General features: G+C 43.9%; 1 protein-coding gene and 1 non-coding gene across 4 annotated transcripts in view; both read left to right on the forward strand.

The window, feature by feature from the left end:
• The window catches only part of Prom1 (prominin 1), a 124,070-nt gene that overhangs the window by 65,404 nt on the left and 36,192 nt on the right, over positions 1-22,474 (forward strand). For all 3 annotated transcript variants that reach the window (XM_047567087.1, XM_047567090.1, XM_047567089.1), the window contains exons 5-11: positions 6,043-6,163; positions 8,225-8,288; positions 9,185-9,274; positions 13,260-13,477; positions 14,963-15,037; positions 17,072-17,135; positions 20,254-20,413. In XM_047567087.1, coding sequence (XP_047423043.1) covers positions 6,043-6,163; positions 8,225-8,288; positions 9,185-9,274; positions 13,260-13,477; positions 14,963-15,037; positions 17,072-17,135; positions 20,254-20,413 — 792 coding nt within the window. The remainder of the gene's footprint in view (positions 1-6,042; positions 6,164-8,224; positions 8,289-9,184; positions 9,275-13,259; positions 13,478-14,962; positions 15,038-17,071; positions 17,136-20,253; positions 20,414-22,474) is intronic.
• On the forward strand, positions 20,565-20,666 carry LOC124995136 (U6 spliceosomal RNA). Its single transcript, XR_007110621.1, has one exon. It is a non-coding gene; the product is annotated as a U6 spliceosomal RNA (small nuclear RNA).

Here is a 22,474-nt window from a genome sequence, read left to right on the forward strand (position 1 = left end):
GTAAAAGGATCCAAGTGAATGTGTTAGTTACTTCACGTGCTGTTGGAAACAGGAGCCCTGGCGTCTCTCCGTGAGCTTGAGGTGGGGGCATCTATTGTCTGTTCCTGTCTCTTCTTGTATTTATCTCCTTTCCTGTCTGTCTTTTTTGTCTCTGCCTCTCTGTCTTTTTCTGTCTTCTCTCAAAGTATTTCAGATTTCTCTCTTCACACTGGATTCTGGAAGGCAGATTAGAATCTGGCTGATGGTATTCCAGATGTCTCTTTCTCTCTGCTGTGCGTTTGAAGCGTTCTCAGGAATGCACAAAACCATTCCCCCTGCAGGAGTTAGTGACCTCCTTGAGTGCTGGAAGAAAGTCACTTAAAGCCCAAAGACCGGTCAGATTCAACAGGGGCCCTGTGCATTTTCCGGAAATGGGAGACCTACCTGGTCATTTGTCCAAAGCCTGGGCAGCTGTGTTTTGCCTTGTCCACTTACACACCTTAGACATCAAGATGAGGCTCAGGTATCAGTGTCCTTTGAAAATGCTGCCTTTAGGGCTTCTTGTTTAACGGGTTAATAGTTTTCACCTCATAATTTCAGGAAAATTATTTATTATACATAGTTATACATTTACCTGAATAAATGTTTACATATGTAATAATGGACTTTCATTTTTTAATGAAGCATATAGTATATATTGTATTCCTCTTTTTAAATTGGATTTCTGTTTGCATTTCATGTAATTATTAGTTCACTCTGAACTGATTATTTACATTATGTTCAAAATACCAGAATATATAAACAAGTAAGCTACAAAGCCAAACATAAACTTGGCTTCCATTTGTACATAAAATGAATACTGCAACTATTTTTTTTTTATTCTTGAGATTTAGATCCATCCAACAAATTTAGATATCTTTTCTTTTAAGCTGGGAAACTCTCTCTTTAACAAAATATATTCCATGGTTCTATTGCCTCCTACACATACAGTTAAAAATTTTTCCCCATCAGTGAAACCCTAATTTGAGAAAACATAGTTGATCAACTAAATTTTTAAATTTGAGATAACAAATTTAAAACTAATTTGACTTCACATAGTACATTGAATTTATATGTTATATATGAGTCTAAATGAGAATAGTATATACTTTTTTTTTCTTTTTACTTACATTACATTGAGACAAGAAGTTTAAACTTTACCTTGAACTTTTGAATTTACTGTTCCTGTTTTGATGTCTTCCTTTGGAAACCTACTAGCTGCAAGTGTCTTAAACATCGTGAGTCACATGATAGTGAAATAATGTTTGCAAGTAATCAAACTTAGACAAGAAGATTAAAGACTAGGGGAAAGTGAAGATTTCTTTGTTTTGATTAGATGAAAGGGAGAAGACACATCACCAAAAATAAGAGGGGACAGAATGTCAACTAAATTAGAAAGCAGGGAATGAAAGGCATTAGTGGATTTTTTCTTGCTATAGGGTCTCTAACTTACACAGCAGAAATTGGCTACTAATCTTTGGTATGATTTAAAAAACTTTCACAAACCCAGAGCAGTCCAGTTGCCTTTTATTGGGCTTAATTCCATTTAGTGATTCTAATCTGACCATTGAAGATAGTTTTCATATTAGTTTTGTCTATTCTTAGTTTTTTTATTCATCCTTTTTATTTCAAAAATTTTCTTTTTATTTATTTATTTAATTTATTTATTTATTTATTTATTTTTTGGGAAACCCATAGGTGTTGAGGACAAAGTTTCCCTTAAGTGTGGAGCACACCTGGGCACATTCTTCTCTGCAGCAACTTTCCCCAGGCAGCTGTGGAGCATGAGAGTTCTCAGACCTGCCCATGTTTCTGTGGTCTGCCTGACCTGACCGTTGACAGGAAAATGAATCCCCACCTGTCATGTGGATGGGTCAGCAAATGTGTCCACCTCCCGGGAGAGCCCAGTTTCTGCTCCTCCTTTCTTTTGAACATTTCAGCATTACATTTTTCAAAATTTCAAGAAGACTTTGAAAGAAAAGAGAAGGAGCAGCCATGCCTTGATTTCTTCTGTGTATTTCCAAGTTGCTGAGCGTGACAGTTCAGCTTTGCTAGCGACAACCCTGATGAATTAAACCCAGTCGTCCTCAGGAAGCTGGCTGTTGTCAGAGTTCATTTTGTATTAGGATGTGGCCATCAATTCCTGGCTTGGAGGTCATGAGATTCCAGAAAAAAAAAAAAAAATTAAACTATAGCATGCCTGAAAATCATGAGACTTGTGTAATGAGAAGAAGAGGTCTGGTTATTTAAAATTTAAATTAACAATTATGCTTGAAAAATAAGAGATCAGTTATAGACTAAACACATGTACTTGACTTTCATTGGCTGATTCCATTAAGTCAGTATAAATCATTAAGAAAATATTGCTGCAAATTTTAAAACTTTAAATATTTATTTAGAAGTGTATGTATAAGGAAATAGTTTTCTTCATAATAAAACATAGAAAATGTAATGCTAAGATGCCATGAAAATAAAAATTCCTACCTTCTGTTAAAATTTTAACATTTTTTTTTTGTACTTCACAAAAGCATGTGCTTTTGATGGCTTAAAGATGCTTATGTCACGTGCCAGAAAACAAATATTCTCTGACCTTTTAGGTATATTGTTCTTATTATCCTCATCTTCTAATAATTGTCCAGTGGCTGTTAAAGTACAAAGGCATGAGAAAAACTTTTAAAAAGAATACAAAGACATGAACACATGTGATTTTTTTTTTTAATATGTACTGGACAGTAGGGAATATCTAAATCAACAACAAAGAGCATCAGATCTTTATTTTCTAACTTGTTTGAATAAAAAGGTTTAAGTTAGAGATTGCAAGTGGAGGCCATCGGTGGGTCTGTGTTTTTTAAAATTAGTTGCTAATACTTAAAAATTGGAGGTTTTACCTGAGAGTCCACCTTTCCACATGTTGTGGACATTGGAAGGGTCTGGTCACACTGACCTGCCATCTCGAAGGCACTTGGGGCCATCGTCCGTTATGGTGGCACATGGGAGGACTGCAGAGCAGCTGCCCCACCCCACCTCTGTTCCCTGCCTCCGTAGCCCCCTGGATCCACGTTTCCCTCTTGCTTCCAGCCTGCACTTTGCAGGCTGCTGGACTCATCATCCTTAATTTAAATATGATCTTTACACTGTGTGGGGATCCGAGAATCAGCTTGGAAAGTTGCTGTATTCTGCTACAGACTTCTATTTAGTACAGGTTTTTTGTTTTTTTTTTTTGAAAGAAAAAGATTATCAGTATGTTTAAGTGGATTCATTATTGATTACCAGAAATGTGGGTCTTCCTGATATGTAGCACTGAAATGTTACCATTGTATTGAAATGTAGGGCAGCTCATTTTTCTTACTGATGCTTTTGTGAGCAAAGACACATTGTATTCAGTAAAGGGAGGAAGTTTGGGCCTTAGACTCTCCAAATGTGGTTACTCTCAGTAGAGCAATGAAAACAAAATCTTTAAACACACCTCCAGTGAGCATCCCTGTGGATAAGACTGCACTGTGCAAAACTGAGAGAGAAGCAGTTTCCACCTCCTTTTAGGGAAATTAAATATAGTCAGAAATGCAGACAGACTAGAGTAAGGAGTGAGAAATACCCCATCAGAATCGGAGGCAGAAATCCTCTGGGAGTTCAAGACAAGGAGGTTCTCCCCCCCAATGGGGATGGGCGGCAGGGTCAGCAAGGGCCAAGTGGAAGTGGACTTCCAAGTTCACTTTGACTCCCTGCGTGATCAGAGGGGGCTGGAACATGATGAATGTCTGGGATAATTTGAACATGCTGGAGAAAGCAAGGGTCCCGCTCTGATTATTTTTGCGTATTTTTGTGTATTTTGGGGAGTGATCCTGACTCATCCAGCATAGAATGTTTGAACTTGGCATGGTAAATGAAGCTCCAGTCTCATTACTGTAACTTAGCTCTTGGCTTTGTGTTTTTCCTCTTCACACAACTCCAGAATCCTATATTGGGTCATTTGGTCTTATTTGGCATGAGGGCATTATATTTCATAACTGCTATAGATAAGGTCTAGCTTCTGTCTCATAAATACCAGTGCAAATTTAGGATGGACAATAATGGATGATAAGGCAGCCATTCCAAATGGCACAGAGTTTAGGTGGTGTTCATGTTTTAAGGTCATGGTCAGAAAGAATTCCAACTTAAAAACCATTTTAGAGAAACTGGAGGCATCCAGAAACCCTGTCCTTTGCCATTTGAGCATTTATCCAATTTAAGCTAGACCAGATCTAAACTCATCTTTTCAGCTGTGAAGTACCCACTGAGGCACACAGAAGAAAAGTGACTTTCTCACATTTGGTCGCACTAGAGGAACTAGGACACGCATCTTGTTCTGCTCTTGCACTCCTTCTGCTGCAACTTGTTACCCCTCAGAAGTCGCTCAGTGTGTGCGTCATGTAGAGAGTTTCGGATCAGATGCGATACTGCCATGGGGAGTAGGTTTTAAGGAGATCAGCCACTGCTCCTTGGAAGGCACTGATACTGTAAGTGGGGTGAATGACTGTCCTCATTTATCCAGGACTCGAATGTTAACTGGGGACATGGAATTTTTTCAGTGCAAAAAATAGGACCCTTGCCAGGCGCACACCTATAATCCCAGTGGCTCAGGAGGTGAGGCAGGAGGATCACAAGTTCAAAGCCAACCTCAGCAATAGCAAAGTGCTAAGCAACTTGGTGAGACCCTGTCTCCCAATAAAATACAAAATAGGGCTGGGGATGTAGCTCAGTGGTCAAGTACCCCTAAGTTCAATCCCTGGTAACCTGCCCCTCCCCCCAAAAATAGGATCCTTGATCGCCCTGCCTATAAATATATATAAAGTCCACAAAATTGCATTTGATGAAGATTCAGTGCATTGGTTTTCTGCATTCCGCACCTGCCCAAATTTTCCCCCCAAATGCAAAATTTGTTCTAAAAACATATCCACACCTTCCACTGTAATAGTTTTATTGAGGCTTCTGCAGGTAAAGCCTGTGCCGTGGCTTAGCTAATGTGATTCCATGCTGCCATCCAGTGGACAAGTTCAACAGGGCCTGGGCTGTTAGTACTTGGAAATTTAACATTGGAGTGCTGCAGACAGAAGCCATTAGTCAAATTAGTTTATATCATGGAATTGTTAGTGACAAGTCAACATTACGAACGCTTAAAATGATTCAATAAAGGCATTTTAGATGGCTTGAAAAAATGCATATTTATTTTTATGTAGTCTTTCCTGCCAGATGCTTTTCTTATAGTATTTTTTCCATATTTTTATTGGTACATTATAATTCTACTTAATAGTGGGATTTGTTGTTACATATCCATACATGCACATGGTAGGATGGTCTCAGCGTTTTTGAAGCTTTTTACGATGCATATTTTATGTGGAGGAAAGGGTCATTGTCCTTCCCGTGAATTCCCAAATACACCTGGGAACAGATTGCTGCCCTTGGCTACTCCCGACGTGAAGCCTCTGACCGCTCAGCACTGTCCAGCTGCTTGTTTCCCTGCTTCACATAAATAACACAGGAGGCCTTCTCGTGTGCGGCTTCTCAGATGGCATTTCAATGCTAAAGTAGCATTTTTTTCCCCCCACAACTTGAACAATACAGAGACTAACAAGAAAATGAGAGAAACTGCTAATGCTAGAAAGCCAAGTCATGCTTCTCATTTTGATCTTTTCTCCTGGAGGCTTCGGGGCCCAGGTGGCAGTGAGTCTGTGGGCAGGGCGGGCGGGCACAGGTGTCCCGCTGGAGGGGACTGAGACAGAGGGTGCACGCTGCCTTGCAAACTTCCTGCTTCCCTCACAGCTGGTGGGGACACTCTTCATTTATGGGAGTCCTTTTGAACAGAGTACTTTATCTTCAGTGGAGATCTGTCTTGTATGTTTTTGAGCTCTGTGTCACGTGTGGTCCCTTTGGTGGTCTTAGTAGGAAGGCCGTAGTAGGAGTGAGCAGGCAAAGGAACGGGCTCTGCGGCAGGGACCGTGGATGGACCACGCGGTCACTGCTCTTCCTTCTTGCCTTTTCCTGCAGCATTGGCATCCTCTACGGCTTTGTGGCCAATCACCAGGTGAGACACCGGATCAAAAGGACTCAGAAGCTGGTTGTGAGCAACTTCAAAGACCTGCGGACCCTCCTGAATGAAGCGCCGCAGGTACAGCCACAAGCTCTCCATCCTGGGTGCTTTGTATTCAGGGCTTCTCACAGGTCCTGAGTGTAACTGTGACCTCAGTGGACCTTCCAGGACCCCAGCGAATCTGTGTAGATGGGAGTTACCTTTTTAAAAATGTGTTTTTATCATCGCATTATAATTATACATAGGAGTGGGGTTCGTTGTGACATACTAATAGTGCACGGTTGTGACATACTAATAGTGCACGGGGCTGCTGTCCTTTTATGTTGTAGATGAAGAAATGAAGGTGCAGCAAGTGTTCTTCAAAAGAGTCCAAAAGCATAATTACAGAATGGGTCTTTTAATTTTATTTTGATAAAACAAAATTATAGCCTACGTTATAAGATTACTTAACAATTTTAAGGGTCTCTTGATTATTTTTAAAAAAGAAAGGTCTCTGGATGTCCCCAGCCTTCCTTCTTGGCAGTATCATTCACTTTCGATCATTCACATAGTTACTCTGATAACGAAAGCCTGTTGCCCTATAAACACCCATTTGGTATTGGTACAGGAGTGTCCCCTTCCTCGGGGAGGGCACACGCACCGTCTTTCACATGCACACTCACGTACTTACGCGTTGTTTTTGGAGAAGGGGAGTGGATGATTGAAGGGCAGGGTTCGGGGCAAGGGCCCTCTTTCCTGTGTCCCAAGAGCGTGTTGATGTATTAACCATTCCGAATGCTGTTTGGAAAAGCGTCTGGGCAGGAGCCCTCCTGCATCTGTGGGGCTGAGGGTACCTGCATCAGGAGGAGGAGCCCACCCCTAGAGCCACTGGGAAGAGCCCCCCAGGCCCAGAGCCCCCTCGCAGTTCATTCTATCTTACAATATGAATGTGTGCTAGTTTTTTAAAACAGTGGTTGGAAATGAAAGAGAAACAAATGCAGGTGTTTTAAACATATTGAGAAAAGAGAAGTGGACTTTATCTGTAGTTTTATAGCCTGTATACAAATGGAAATGTTTCATTTTTCCAATCTATGAATGAAAATTCACACCATTCTTTTACCTGACATTGCAAAAAGTCCAAGGAAAAACCTTTTCCCTAAACAGTTGGCAAAGTCGGACAACCGTGCTGGCTGCTAAAGTTTGGGGTGGCGTTCACCATCCTAAAAGGACAACATATTGCTAGGACTTTCAGGGAAACTTACCTGATTCAAAATATATGATGAGCTCTATCAAATCTAAAAAAAATGGGCAAGAGAATGTGAAAGTACTGTGGATACAAGAAACATGACTGGCCCCGCACAGAATGAGATATTTAGTCTTCCTCTAGTAGTTGGAGGAATGAAAACTGAAACAACGATACACATTTTTATTGAACAGATTGGCAGTCATCATTGAAAACTGATAGCCCCTGGTGGTACAGAGAAATAGGGACCCGGCCTCCTCCACAGACGGGAGGGCAAGCAGCCCCTTTGGAGGCCAGTTGGTAATTGTCACTAAAGAAAACGGCTCCAGTGTGGCAGCCCACAAAGGGCACAAGTTCTTGACAGTTCCTCAAGTCACACAGGGGATCTGTCTCCCAACCCCTGGAGTCTGGGTTGTACCCGTGGTGTGCTTATGACCTGGAGAACACAGGGGACATGACCTCAGGCCAGTTTGGGGCCTCAGCTTCCAGAGGCCACACAGTGTCTACTCTTCCCATCTCCCTCCTGGTGAACCTTGGGCCACCATGTGAAAACACCCTGAACTGGTCCTTAGAAGATGTGAGGCCACACAGGGAGAGAGGGGCCCACCCATCCCCAGCTATGCTAGACCTGACGAGAAAACCCAACAGCCAGGTCACAGAATCATGAGACCTAATAAAGCAGCACAAATAATAATTCATAATACATAAGTAAACTCAGAGTAAAAAAATCTGATTTAGACCAATAAACTTGGGAGTATAATAAGAAGTCTGTCGGAAAATAAAAACATCTCCAGAATTTGTTGACAATTTATTTCTAAAGCTGCTCTGATTCAGGTTAATTTCTGTATGATAAATCTCTTTTTATTGTGGTTTTGGACCTTAGAAGGTCAGGTTTCATCTAATTTTTGTTTCCCCAGCAAATCGACTATATCGTGGCTCAGTTCAACACCACCAAAGAGAGGGCCTTCTCAGATCTGGACGGTGAGTACTGATGGCACACTTTGGTATTCATTTGCTTGTTTGGGCTCAAGAGAGGCTGTGGCTGTCACCCACAAGACATAGACTCAAGAAACAAATTTGGTGGAGGTAGGAGAAAGTAGGAGAACAATCCCCTGGCGTTACTGACAGTTCATAATCTGATATTTCTTAAAGTCTCTGGCTTCTCTCTTACTTGGCATTTGTTGCAGGGCCCTGGTTGTCTTGTAGTTGCTAGCACTTGTTCTTCATTCCCCATGTGGGAGAGGAAGTACATCCCTGCCAGGTACCCTGTTAAAGTGGCCCTCAGAAGTAGGTGGGGACCTTGCTAGGGCTCATGGTGCGGCTTAGCGGTTCTCAACCAAGGACTGACAGTTGGTGTCCTCCCGAGACATCTGTGGTTGGCACAGTGAGGTGAGGTGGGGCAGCAGTGGTCCTGGCATCTGTGGGTAGAGGAAGCTGCGAAACACCCTACAGTGCACAGGACAGGCCCCACCAGTTATCCAGCCTAACATGTCTACAGTCTCGCCATGGTGAGAATCTGGCCTGGTTACATGCAGCTCAAATGCTAAATTCTCTTTCCTTGCAAGACCTTAGCATATACAAATAGCAATGAATGTAAAAGACAAACTGATAGCATTTAATTAAAAAGGAAAGAAGTTGGGGAAAAAAGGGGAGAAGATGCTAAACTCTGTGTTCCTTGCACACATTGTCAGTCTGTGGTGTCTAAGTTTTCACTGGGAGACGTTGATATGGGAACTTCAAACCCCGTGATGAAATCCACACACCAATCAATATCCGAACAGGGTCTAGAATGGAATGTGGGACTTTGCAGCAGTAGGGGTGGGGCCTGTTCTTCAGGGTAAGTGCCCTCACTGTCCTTTCTGCCTCTTTGATCCCAGGTATTCATTCATTGCTGGGAGGTGGAATTCTGGAGCGACTAAAACCTAAGGTGATCCCTGTTCTTGATGAGATTCAGGCCATAGCCACAGGTAAGCACAGTGGCAAAAGTGACTGAAAATGCACCATCCGGGAATCCCTGGATCTCACGGGGTCACTTATTCTTTCCTGAGTTTCCCTGAGAATTAGCCAGAGCGGGAGCTGCAATCTGTGGCCACACAAACAGGTCAGGCAGAGACACACCATGTAACAGTAGTTAGTATTCTATTTTATTTCTTAAAAGCTTGTACCAAAGCTATTATATTGAAAAAAGTCATTTGAAGTAATACCAGCAGAATTTGACAGGAGCCTCCCACTCGGTTTTTTAAATAAAGTTTTATTGGAACATAGTCATGCACATTTTGTGGGTAACATCTATGGCTGCTTCTGTTCTGTGATGGCAGAGTTGGGTGGTTGTAGCAGAGACCTTAAGGGCCACAGAGTCTAGAATATTTACTATCTGAACTTGTACTGAAAAGTTGATCGACCCCTGTTATAGAAGATGCATAGCCTATAGAATTTTGGATCTTTTGAGTTCTATCAATAAGTCCCCCCAACCATGAAAGAACAGCTTTTAAAACAAGGAAACTTATGGATCTTAAACCCCACCAGAGTCAGTGTAGAAGTGAAGAGATACACTGATTTTAATAAACATTCAAGCTGCAATGGAAAAAAAAAATCCCCAGGCCCTTCTGAATATTGAGAAAAATGTCTGTGCTGGGTGTTTGATGGAAAAGATGATTTCATCTGAGTAAAACATTTGGCTAATATGAATCGTACCTTCACAAGCTCCTATTCCTGAGAACACAGGCCATCAGGAGGGGATCATGTGGAAGACAATCACACCTGCTCCCTTTGGCATTCCTTATAGTTCAGCTACTCAGCAGACTCTATGGGGATAGGAGGTCTGGCTGAATAGGCCAGAATAGGATGAGGCCTAACTAGTCTAAAGGACCTTGCTGTGCCCTTATGTGACCCTGCAGAGGGTTGGTCATCTCTGAAGGGGGTCCTCTGAGGTGGGTACCCTAGTTGCCTCCGGACATCACCAACCTCTTCTTCACCAACCATTTCCTTTCCTGGCCAGGAAGGAATGCAACCTCAGAAACCCATACCTTCCTATCCCACTCCCCCGTCCTGTCCTTCCTTCCTTCGCTCCCTGTTCCTTTCCTATCATTCCAGTCTCACTTCCTATCTTAGGCACCCCTTTCTCTTATACTGACACCAGTCCTACCCTATCAGGGTCCCACCCTTCTGACCTTATTTCATCTTAACTATCGCTGTAGAGGCCCTGTGTCCAAATACAGGAGGGTCAGGAACTCTTCATATCAATTTGGGGGACACTTCAGTCCGTGGCAGTTGTGTAAAGTGGCGAGGTTGGGATTGAAACCCCATCTGACAAAAGCCTCTGCTGTCCCGCCCACCCTAGTTAGGATTCAGAACACTGAGGCGTGCTCAGATGCAGGCTACTGCTGTGCTACCCCCTGGAAGACCACACAGGGAACCCAGGAGAGGAGTTAGGAGTCTGAGGTTCAAGCTGACGTGACCATGGGATGATGCTATGCATCCCCGCACCGCAGGCCCCTGCGTGCCAGTGCCTTTGGAGTATGGGTCTTCCAAGACCTTCTCCCATCAGAATCACACGATGACTAAAGCTGCACGTCAACCTGGATGATGTGTCCCTTTGCTTTTTTGCCCAAAGTTCCAATGATTTTTAGTATTTGAATTATAGTGCTTTCTAGATGAAAGACAATTAAAACAGATTTGATTTTTCCCTTCAGTGCTTCCTGTATTATCAAAGTTCTGGTCTTTTGCAAGCCAACCTGAATAAGTCAAAGTTTATTTCGCCTCTGTTGTTGCCAGAGCTTCTTAAAACTTGCTTTGTAAACTGCACCAGCAAAGTATTTTCTAAAAATACTATGTAGCCTCATGTGATTTGTGAGTTGTGGAGATTGAAGACTCATGCAGTTCGCTTGTGTACATCATATTTAGGCTGCAGGTCAAGAGGAAATGAGCACTGGGCTGGTGAAATGTTAATGAACTAAAATTAGGAACCTGAAATATTTTCCCCAGTTACTTCAGATACATAATGCATGGGATCTCAGTAGGCCTGGAATAATTCCCAGAGTTATAGTCCTGTAAATGTTTTATAGGCATAAAAATGCTTTGAAGTGTTTGGAAAACATATATGTATTACCTCTGAGTCCTTCCTGGGACATAACAGAATATTACCCACCACCCAGAATGTCTGTAGACAGTGACCCCCCCCACACACACCCACACACACACACACACATTTACTGGGCCATCCGTTTTGTCATCTGTCTGTCTTGGCTGTTGTTATTTGTTTCTTGCATAATTTATCTTAAAGTCAAAATGGAAAGGTCTGTGAGAGGTAGACCTCAGAACCTGCAGCGTGAGGAGCGCAGTGTGAAGAGTCTCAGAACGGTCTTCGGCAGTCGGCGTGTGTTCTTTGTTTCTCATTTGCTGTGCTAGATGTTTCCTGAGCCTCTATCGTGAGCTGGGTACCAGGCGTCATGCTTTACTGATAATGCTGCCAGCAGGGGTGGGAGGGATGCAAAACTGACGCCCTGAGTGCTCTTCTATGGTCTTCGACATCAGTATCGTCTTCAATGGGGTTAGAATGTGATTTTCCTGGAATCAAGAGCAAAGATGGAAGCAGACTTTAGAATTTTTTAAAATCAGGTGAAGCGATAAAATTTGAGACCAGTGATCAGGCTGCCCAATTCTGGAAGCCTCCCCAAGGTCTCTGGATACAGTAACAAATGAGACAAATTAGGATACAGCAACAAATGAGACCCTGCTAACATGGGTGTTAACTAACCTGCCCAAGGGCTCAGCCTCATGAACCTATCAGGACACAGCCTAGAATCACAAGAGACAATGCATCCAACTCCCTAATCTACAGATGAGGAGACTGAGGTCCAAGAGATGAAAGAACCTGCCAAAGATGCCATAGCAAGTTCAAAGTAAAACCGAGAGGAGAACTTGGGCTGCTTTTGGAGAGATTCCATGCTACCATTGCGTGTGTGTGTGTGTGTGTGTGTGTGTGTGTGTGTGTGTGTGTCTGCATCTTTAACACTGTGGTTGTAGGCGGGATGGTTGCAGGAAGGGTGCTGAAACCATTTTAAGGGCATTCACATTTTCCCTTGCAACTCTGCACTCCCGCCTGACGCTCTGCTGTCGAGCAAAGACTTGACCAGGAAGACTTACCTGCTTAGAAGAAGAAGATGCCCTCTAGTTGAAATTTCATGTCTTTTACTGCTGTGGCTTTGAGCCACTGTAGAAAACAGTTGTAATTCATATCTGTATTCTCTGGGGGGGAGTTCTGCCCCCAGAGAAGTCAGGAAAGCCGTCATCATGTGGGACTTCCTAGTATGAGTCCGTGTCCTAGGCTGTGGGGCTCCCAAAGCAACACAGGCAAACTCACTGCTGTTGAGGAGTTTGGGTCTGATTAGTCTTATCCCCATCTTACTGTGATGGGCACGGTGATAGTTTCAATATTTTAATACAAGGAAGTTGGCTCAGAGGGGTTCCAGAATCTACTTCTGGTCACACAGAAAGTAACAAAGCTCAGATCTATGCCTAAATCTGTCTGGATCCAAAACTCTCCTCTCAACTACTCTCTAGGTTATTCCAGCTCTTTGAATATTTATAACTAAAATGTGAGTATAATCTGTTTTTATGTGGATCAAAACTGGTTGGGATGGATTTGTTTGGACTGACCTCTTCAAGGTTGGGCAGTGATGCTTTTGTTGGCCAGGTAATGGGGCACCGAGGTGTCCCCTACAGACCTGTGTTGGTGCTTGCCCTGGCTTCTTGGTTGGAAGACCCTGTGCCGTAGAACTGAGCGGGTCGGAGGAGCAGGCAGAGCAGCCCAGCAGCACCCTGTGCTTCCTCTCAGACTGCCCCTTGCAGTGGTCTAAGGTCACTTACAAGTTCATCTCAAGTTGTGTTAGGCCACTCTTAACAAATGGAAGGGCCCCGGTGTCTCTACTCTGAAGTGGGCTGTTTCTGCAGAAATCAAAGAGACCAAGGAGGCCCTGGAGGACATGAGCCAGAATCTGCAGAGCCTGAAGGACGGAAGCGCACAGCTCAGCAGCAGCCTGGCAACTGTGAAGGACAGCATGCAGGAGTCCCTGAGGAGCCCCGAATGCCTCCTGCCACAAATAAGTGAAGTCTGCAAGAGCATTGAGTCGTCTCTCAGCCAGCTGGAGAGCAACCCCGACTTGAGTTCGGTGAGCTAGTTCAAGGAGTTGGCACGGCAGGGGCCCATGCTGGGGCGGTGGGACGGGGGTAAGCACCACTGTACCTGTCAGGGCACGGAGCCTGGGTGGCATCTGACTGACACAAGGAGTGGCTGCAGCAGGAGCCCAGGAATGAAACAGAGCCCCCTTCTGGGGAGTTCTTTGCCATTTGGTAAAATGCATCAGAATGAATTCAACTTGAAAAAGAGTAAGAGAGCAGAACACTTCCATGTTGAAAGGTAAAATATATTTTAAAACCGTGTGCCTCATGTATTAACTCCAAAATAGAAGGCAATTCCTTTGTTTTCCCAAAGAGTAGATTCCCCCCAAGAACTCCAGGCAACTTGAATATTTAATGTTCTGGAATGTAGAAAAGAATGGCCACGTATTTTCATGACATTTTCCGTATTCGTTATATGTGACACTAACCACTAGCACCATCTCCTCCAGAGTTCCTCTTTGAACGTTGTCTATTTTTCTGAAAATTCCCTCCAAAGCAGTCTTTTCATTTTCCAGCCCAGGGTCCTGGCCAGGGCCACATGTTGCCATCAGTGTCATGTCCCTTTCAGACTCTCTTTCTTTTGTGACATTTCTGAGCAGGCCACCTATGTGGTGGTGTGGCCTGCCCTCCAGGTTTGTCTGGTGGTTTCTCATTGGATTTAAGTTATCCATATTTGCCAAGGACACACTGCAGAAGGTGTCCTTCCTGGCACATCATGTGGAGAGGCATGTGACATTTGGCCCAGTGTTGGTAAGAACTGGAGACTTCTGAGGCATATGCAGTGCTGGACATGAGAAACTTATTCCAGTCTTCTCAATAATGTAACCACTCACTGTATTACTTTTATTTACTTTATTTTTCATTCATTTATTTTTTGGTACGGGGGACCAAACCCAGGGCCTTGCAGATGTTAATCACACATTTTACCACTGAACTCCTCCCCAGCCCCAGTATTACTTTTAAAAGCGATTTTTGCATTGTTCCCAGCTTTATTCACCAATATTCAGTGTTATAATTGGAAGGTCACACATACTCTGTGTTGAATTTCTTTGCCTCATTTTTAGCTGACTGCATCAGAAGACCTCCAAACACCCAAAAAATGAGTGCTTTTCCAGGCTGTGCAGAGTAAAGTGTGTTTTCCCCAAATATTCAAAAGAAAGTGAGGTTGGCTGGGTGGTGCATGCCTATCATCCCAGCTACTGGGGATGGGGGTGGGGGTGTTGCTGAGGCAGAGGATTGGAAGTTCAAGGACAGCCTCTGCAACTTAGTGAGAAACTCTCTCTTAAAAAAAAAAAGGGTTGGGGATTAGCTCAGTGGTAGAACACCCCTAGATTCAATCCCCACAGGGGGAAGAAATGTGAGGTGACTCCCTATAATATCAATGCTTTGGAGCTTGGATACAAGATAATTCCCCATTCTGTGGGTTAATTTGGGAGTAACCACCTTGCCTTATTTTTTGTTTTATAAATTTTCAGCTTCCACCTGTGGACAAAGAACTTGAAAATGTTAATAATGTTTTTAAAAATGATTTGAGTGGCCTGGTCCAAAAGGTATGTATTTTTAGAAAAGATAAGAGCGACTTTTTTGTATCTCGCTTTAAAGAATAAAGGGAAATGTAAGATGTTAGGGAATAACAACACCAAAAAAAAAAAAAAAAAAAATGGCATTCTGGAGAGAGACTGACAAGAAGAGGGATAGCTATTTTGTCCTTTCCAATTGGAGAAGTTTTGGTTGAACGTCTGTGATATGCGAAGAACCATGTCAAGACCACTAGAGGTCAAGACCAACGTGGTCCCTGCTCTCCTGGAGCTCAGAAGTCCATGGGTAGGGTCCATGTCAATCCTGATGTGAAGGCTGCGTCTCCCCAGGAGTGGGCCATGGTTTTCTTTGTTCCTTCCGATTTCACACCTGCTTGCCTTCTACCTGGCTCTCTCTTCTTCCTCCCCCCACCCTTTGTCTAGCTACTTGATCTCTTAAGCTTCTTATAGCACCTTTTTATTTATTTGTTTGTTTATTTTGGTGCTGGGGAGGGAACCCAGGGCCTCATGCATGCTAAACACATCCTCTGCTACAGAGCTACATCTCTCTGTATCACCCTCTTAGCAAGGATTTTCCTGGCTTCCTGACTAGGTCAACACTTTTAGAATTCTTATAGATTTGCAAATATTCTCTAAGTTCCTCCTGACTGTAGTTACAAGTAACTACCTTTAATGACTCTGTTCCCCCCACTGGACTATGAAACCCCCAAAAGGCAGGGGCAGCCTTGGCCTGGGATACCATGATTTGAGCGGTGGCTTACCAATTGTGATTTATTTACCCAGTGGATACTGAATATGTAATAAATATTCTTCATGGATTATGATTCAGCCAAGTGCCTGAACCTATAGAAAAGGGGAGAGTTGCTTATTCGGGATGCTGTGTCTTTAAGCATGGCTGTAGAGAAATCTCAAGTAGCAATTAATACACACTCCATACTTACTGCCAAGGTGAGCGTCCCCTTGTCATTCGACATCATTGGTCTTTGTGTGCTGGATTCACTTGGTTTGTTAAACGATGGGAATTAAGCCAGGATGTTGTAGGGCTCCTAGCCATGATGGGCAACATCTCCAAGTCCACCCATGGGTCAGTGTGGAGGGAGCAGGCAGACACAAGCTGGAAGCGAGGTTGCCTTAGAGGGAACAGAGGTTGTGGACCTTCTTCTCCTGGCATCCAACCCAGCTAGACTGAGGCGAGAACTGACTAGTGCCTAAATCATATGAAGCGTATAAATACCGCAGTGTCCTCTGGCAGGTGGCTGACCGCAGCAGTGAGCAGTTAAACCAAACTAAACCCCTCCTTGAGGAAGGGCCAGATGTTGAGCTGAGTGCTTTAGAAATACCTGTGCCCTCCCCTGAGTTAGCCCAGAGCCACACAGCTTGGCCTGGCCGTTTCTGTTTTAGCCTCACTGCCATTTGTATTCTCTCCAGGCTGTGTTTAGGGACTTGCCCCTCTCCTCCTGTGCGACTAGATCTCTTATTGGGTGATTGCTGTAAAGCCTGGTTGTTTTTAGGACTTCAATTTATGTCTGCACGTGGTGTATTGCACACCTCAGGGTTTCTCAACCTCAGCACTGTCCGTGGGCTGGTAGGGACCGTCCTGTGCATACTAGGGTGTTTATTAGCATCGCTAGCCTATGCTTGCTCAGCACCTGTAGCACCCCAAGTTGGGATAGCAAAACATCTCCAGGCATTGCCAAATGTCCCTGGGGGGACAAAGTTCCCCCAAATGAGACACACTGAAATATCTATATGTACCCATAATAATTCCTAGAATCAGTATAGGCAAATGGGGTGATTTTAAATTTAGGGGACACCTAATATAAAAGACTTTTAACTTGATCTTTGATTTATTAAGTTAGAAGAAAATGCTGTCTAAAGGGAATTTTGTTTTAGACTCCTGAAGACCATAACATGGTCATTTTAGCTTTAAGATAAATGTTATGTTTTTATTTTACTTCTCTACTCCATACTAAGCTGAAAACTGAGCACTGGTCAACTGGATTTCAACTTACCTTGTATGTCGGTTAACTTTGAAATATGTTTTAGGGCTACACATCCTTCAACGACATACCTAAGAGGGTGAAAAGCCAAACCACGCCCATGGTAGCAGGTGAGATTATCCTTCTGAAGTCTTTTTGTATCTCTCTTTGTTAAGAATTCTATGGTTGGTCAGCACAAAGAAATATGCTCTTATGAACTGTATTTTTCTTTTCTCATTAAAAAAAAAAAAAGGTCTCTCACTAAAACCCTAACAACTAGGTGAAGATCAGAGCTATTCAAATGTGTTGTTTTCAGTCCGGGACACAGGATTGTCCTCTGCAAGGCAGTTCAGGTCACGAGCCACCAGGCAGGGGGGTAGAGCCGCGCTGGACTGGCAGGCCCCATCCAGGCTCCCCCAGGCCTCGGGGAGACTGTGCTTCGGAAGGTCACCTTCTGACTGTTTTCCCAGAGGCAGGGGACCCTGTACATTATTCTACGTTCTAAATGGACTTAAAACTGGATTTTAAAAATTCATTAATTAGATTGTGTTTAGGAAGACTGTCAGGATTTATTTTGTCTTTTAGGAGGTTTTTTTTCTCCCTCTCTCTGCAGGGCTGATATAAAGTTATGTTAGGCTCCTAAGATTGTTCACCACGGTCTTGGAGAGAGGATGTGTGGGAGAGCTTCAGGCCTTTAAGGACTGAATCCTGCCTGTTTAGGACGTGGTCTTTGGGGGCGTGTGACAGAATACAGTACAAACAGATTTTCGTACTGGGATGGGGATAACCTTGGGGTTGTTTGCTTGGAGAACTTTCTGTGTCTTTGTAGGACGTCTCCTCTCTTTCCTTTTTAGCCATTTTTCCAGGGCTTCTTTTCATCTGTTACCAGGTGGTTTTTAAGTACTGTGTAGTGTATCTGGCTGTATTTTCCTCTCAGCGTTCTTTCGACTCATAAAGTGTTTGGGAAAAGAGCATTTCAGTCTCATCAGAGCTTTATGTCTTGTGGCTCCCTTTGTGTGATGTAAGATTCCCCTCGGAGCCATGAGGTTGCAGACAGGGCCCAGGCGTGTCTGGGGACTGACCACATGCTGTTGGTCTGTAGCCACCTGTTTCCTAACCTGTGTTTAGTTCTTTGTTTCTCCTCTCAGGGCCTCTTCTGCCTGGCTGTGCAGTCTTCCCTTGTGAGTCTGAGAAAGCAGAGTGCACAGCACACGTCAGAGAAGCCAGGGTACCTGGTGTCCTTGACTGGACACCAGCATTTCCCAGGGCTTGGCTTCAGCCTGGAGGTCAGGTGTTTATTTTCGTGTCCTTGGTTCCCATGTTCTGACCTGGCCTGAACGTATTTTTCTGAGAGCACACTCTGTGCAAGGCTCTGCTAGGTGCTGGGGTATGAGAAGTCTAAGGCATGACCCCTGCCTGTCCTTTAGCCAGCCTCACAGACAGATGCCATCGATCAGACTTAGGCGAGCCGGCCATGGATGAACAAGGAGCCCAGGTCGGGAGAGGGTAATGGGTGACTTCCTGGGAAAAGCAGCATCCAAACTGAGTCTGGAAGGAGGGCTTTGCTGAGAGAAGGCACCTGCCACACACAGAGCCAGCACAGCTGACAGGACTGGAGACTGTGAGAACAAGACAGGCCAGGAACAGACAGGGGCCCCACGGAGCTGTGCATAGCAGGTGGGATCCAAGTGTCACATCTCTCAAAGCCCCAGCGGTAGGCAAGAGGCCCACAGAGCTGTCCGGCCCAGAGCCCCAGGTATGGTGGCACACGAGTCATTTGAAGGAGACAGTGAGCCGCCAAGAAACAACTCTCCTCCTTATGAGCCAGCTCCAAGCCCCTGAGCTGCAGTTGCTCTTTTCTGTGCCTTTGGTTTCTAGATTTCATACAGATGTGGAAAACACACTTTGACAAAGTTTCCCACCGTGTTTTACATAATTATGTTTTAGACGAACCCACCACCTTCACCACTCTCCTGCGGCTTGCCGGGAGCCCTCGGTCACCTTTGGGACCTGCTCCTCCTGTCTCTGCTGCTGCCGAGAGATTTCCCTTTCAGGGCTTTTAACCGATTAGTACATTCTTATTCTTATTCTTAGTATGTCCATGGGGCTGGGGGTGTAGCTCAGTGGCAGATTAGGCATAAGCCCTGGGTTCAAACCCCAGCCTTGAAAAAAATTTAAAAAGGAAACAAGAATCACTGTGGACAGGGCCATCCTCAGCACTGTCAGCTCAGGGGACTCACTGTGGCCCAGGTCATGTGGGTGGATCTTTCCAGAACCCTTTGGTGATGTAGAACTTCTCTCTGAGAAATGAGAATGGTGTTAATATGAACTGAGCACTGGGAAGTTCCCTTGCTTTCTGCATGTAGGGGCACAGATGTCCTTCTCTAATAAGTCCCAAACTGTATGAGTCAAGTAAAATTGTAACAAATATGTCGCCTGGGGTCACTTGTTCAAAAAAGATCCTAGAGAATTTCTGTGTTCCTGAATGTCATTTCTTAAACTGAGAAGTTAGTATATTTTCCCCCAAAATCTTATAATAGATCTTTAGTCTTAGATACACCATAATTTCAATCTCATTACCAGAGTCTTCTTAAAAAGGGACGTAGGGGTAAACACCCTAACCTCTGTGAGCCTCAGGGCCAGTTTCATTAAAATGGGGATTTAGAATACCTGCCTCAATGCAATGACTGAATTGGCATTCACAAAAGTGCCTGGCAACTGGTGGGCACGCCACGTGTATGAATCGCCTGATTCTTTTGTTTTGTTTTGTTTTTCTTTTTCTTTCTTTCTTTTTTTTTTTTTTGTGGTACCATATCCCTGACCCTTTTTTGTATTTTATTTAGAGACAGGGTCTCGCTAATTTGCTTAGGGCCTCACTAAGTAGCTTAGGCTGGCTTTGAACTTGGAATCCTCCTGCCTCAGCCTCCTGAGCTGCTAGGATTACAGGTGTGAACCACTACACCTGGCTCTGATTTTCTGTTTGTTTGTTTGTTTGTTTGTATATTTTTAGCAAGGTAGTGGAATCAAAGCACTGTGGCTTGACTTCAGCAGTGTCTTACCAACGTCCTCACCCACAGCTGCTGTTTGGTGAAGTCGTTGCCTTTTGATGACTGTCTCGTAGAATCCTATCCTATTATGAACCCATATATCACATGGGAAAAGCTGAAAGTTGCTCAAGCCTTTCTGTTTGGGTCCCAAATGACATTTCTGTGTCCCCCATGTTCATAACCAAGATCACTTTGTTTTCAGAAATCAAAAATGTCTTAAATAACCTTGGTGACACTGTCAATGACGTAGCCAAAGACATTCCTATTCAGGACTCTCTGTCAGAGTTCAGCGATCGCATCGATTCTGTTGAAAGACAAGTCCACCAGAGGTTGCATAAGGCGGAGGAAATTGACTCCTACTGGTGAGTGCCTGCCTGGACCAGTACACTGGGAGATTTTTAGGGCCCAGGCCCTAAAAATCTGATGCTACCGCTGGGGTAATCTTGAGAGCAAGTCCGACCCAGATGCCGTGACCTGATATCGGAACCCATTATGTTCATTCGAAAGGTTGACGTGCTCGCTTAGCACATAGACCCAAATTGAAACAGCACAGAAAGATTAGCATGGCCCCAGACTAAGAGTGACATGCAAATTCATAAAGCGACTATGTTTTTTTCTTTTTTTAAGTTTAAACCTGGAAGTTCTTGAGTCAAATATTTAATGATTTGCAGTTTTGATATGATGAGTGGCTTCTAGAATCTTTGCTTTAAATAGTAAGCCAGGCACGTAATGGGATTTTAAAACAACAAGTAATTAAGGGCATTTGGAAGATATTCTTTTCTTGTTGACTTGTAAAATAAATGTATAGAGGTTTGTTCTACCAGAAGAGTATGTTCTTAAGAGACTGAACTTGAAACCAGTAACTAGACCCTCCAAGCTCAGGTGAGCAGTGACTGCACCTGTGTTTACGAGATGCAGGTGGTGTGGTGTGGTCCTGGGGACTAATGGTCCCTCCTTAGGGACATCTCCTTAGTACTTGGGAAACCCCCTGGTTGTGTTCTATTGTGTCCCCCTGATTTGGGGACAAGGATGTTGGGGCTCAGAGAAGTGAAGTGACTCAGCTAAGGTCAGCGAGAATGTGCCAGAAGAGGTCTCTCAGACCCAACATGGCCATGCTATTCATTGTGAATGAGCAACTAATGTGAATGGTATCAGGACAGACACAAGACAGAACCTTTCTCCATGACCTTGAAAACTCATTAGCCATCAGAGTTTCACAAATGAGAAAGAGGACTGCAGTTATCTGCTTCTCTCTTCCTCTCCCTCCTTCCTACAATCATAAGCTTATTTTTAAAAGAAATTTAACCAAGCAGTTGATTTAGTAACTCCGAAAGTTTTCTGAGGTCAGGGTCCCTGGCTTCTTTAATTTTGTGTCCCAAATATCTGGAACAAAACCTCCACAGAGTGGCCGCTGGTAGCTGTTGTTATAATTACCAAGACTGTTGTTAATTGAATGAAAAGCTTTAGTGGCAACTTTTGTCAAGAGGCACTAAGCAAAAACAAATTCTTTGTTGTGTTTTGTTTATTGGTTTTTTTTTTTTTTTTTGGTTTCTTAAGTGGTGGGAAGGAGTTCTACCCTTGAATGCCCCTGGGCTGCTGGGAAATGTTGGTGTACATTTGGGGAATGCCAGTAAGGCCTAATTGAGGATCCATTATCCTAAAACGTCTCACTAGACCATTCCAAAACTGAGATTTCCATTCTGAAGGCATTTGATTTAGGATGCTCATAAAATTCTAAATGTTCCATGCATCCACCACGTAGAGTGTTTCTGGTTTAGTAAGAACACAATGCCCCAGAACATTCCTGCAATTCCAAAATACTTTGGAGAAAGGCCAAGGGAAAGAGCCTGGTATTTCTTTATCAGTAGTCTAATCATGATCTGTCCACCGTAGTAGGTACTTCCACTTCAGGAACCTAGGAGGAACTTAAGGGGTAAGACTTTGGTACTGGAGACTGAACTCAGGGGCATTTTACCACTGAGCAACATCCCCAGTTCTATTTATTTATTTAGGGACAGTCTCATTAAATTGCTAAGGCTGACCTCAAACTTGAATCCTCCTGCCTCAACCTCCTCAGTCACCTGGACTATAGTGTCATGGGTCACTGTGCCCAGCTTAAGGGGTGTTTTTACCAGTAGTCTTGGAGTAGCTCAGGCAGACCTGCTATGAACACCATGTAAAACCTTTGGAAGTAAATGCTAAAGACAAACATGGCCGCTGAGAGAGCGCTTCAAAGCTAAGATAAAAGTGTCTCACTTGGTCCAGTCTTGTCTCAACATCCCACCGTCCCACCCTCTGAGGGATCCCCAGGGCTCTGATGTCCAGATTGCTGGAAATCCCTCGAGGACTGTGGCCTTGGTCAGCAGCTCCTGGGTTGTGATGTCCTCCCCTGTCCTCCATACAGTGACACTGTGCTTGCCTTA

Source organism: Sciurus carolinensis, chromosome 10 (assembly GCF_902686445.1).
Source record: "Sciurus carolinensis chromosome 10, mSciCar1.2, whole genome shotgun sequence".
NCBI classification, from domain to species: Eukaryota; Metazoa; Chordata; class Mammalia; order Rodentia; family Sciuridae; genus Sciurus; species Sciurus carolinensis.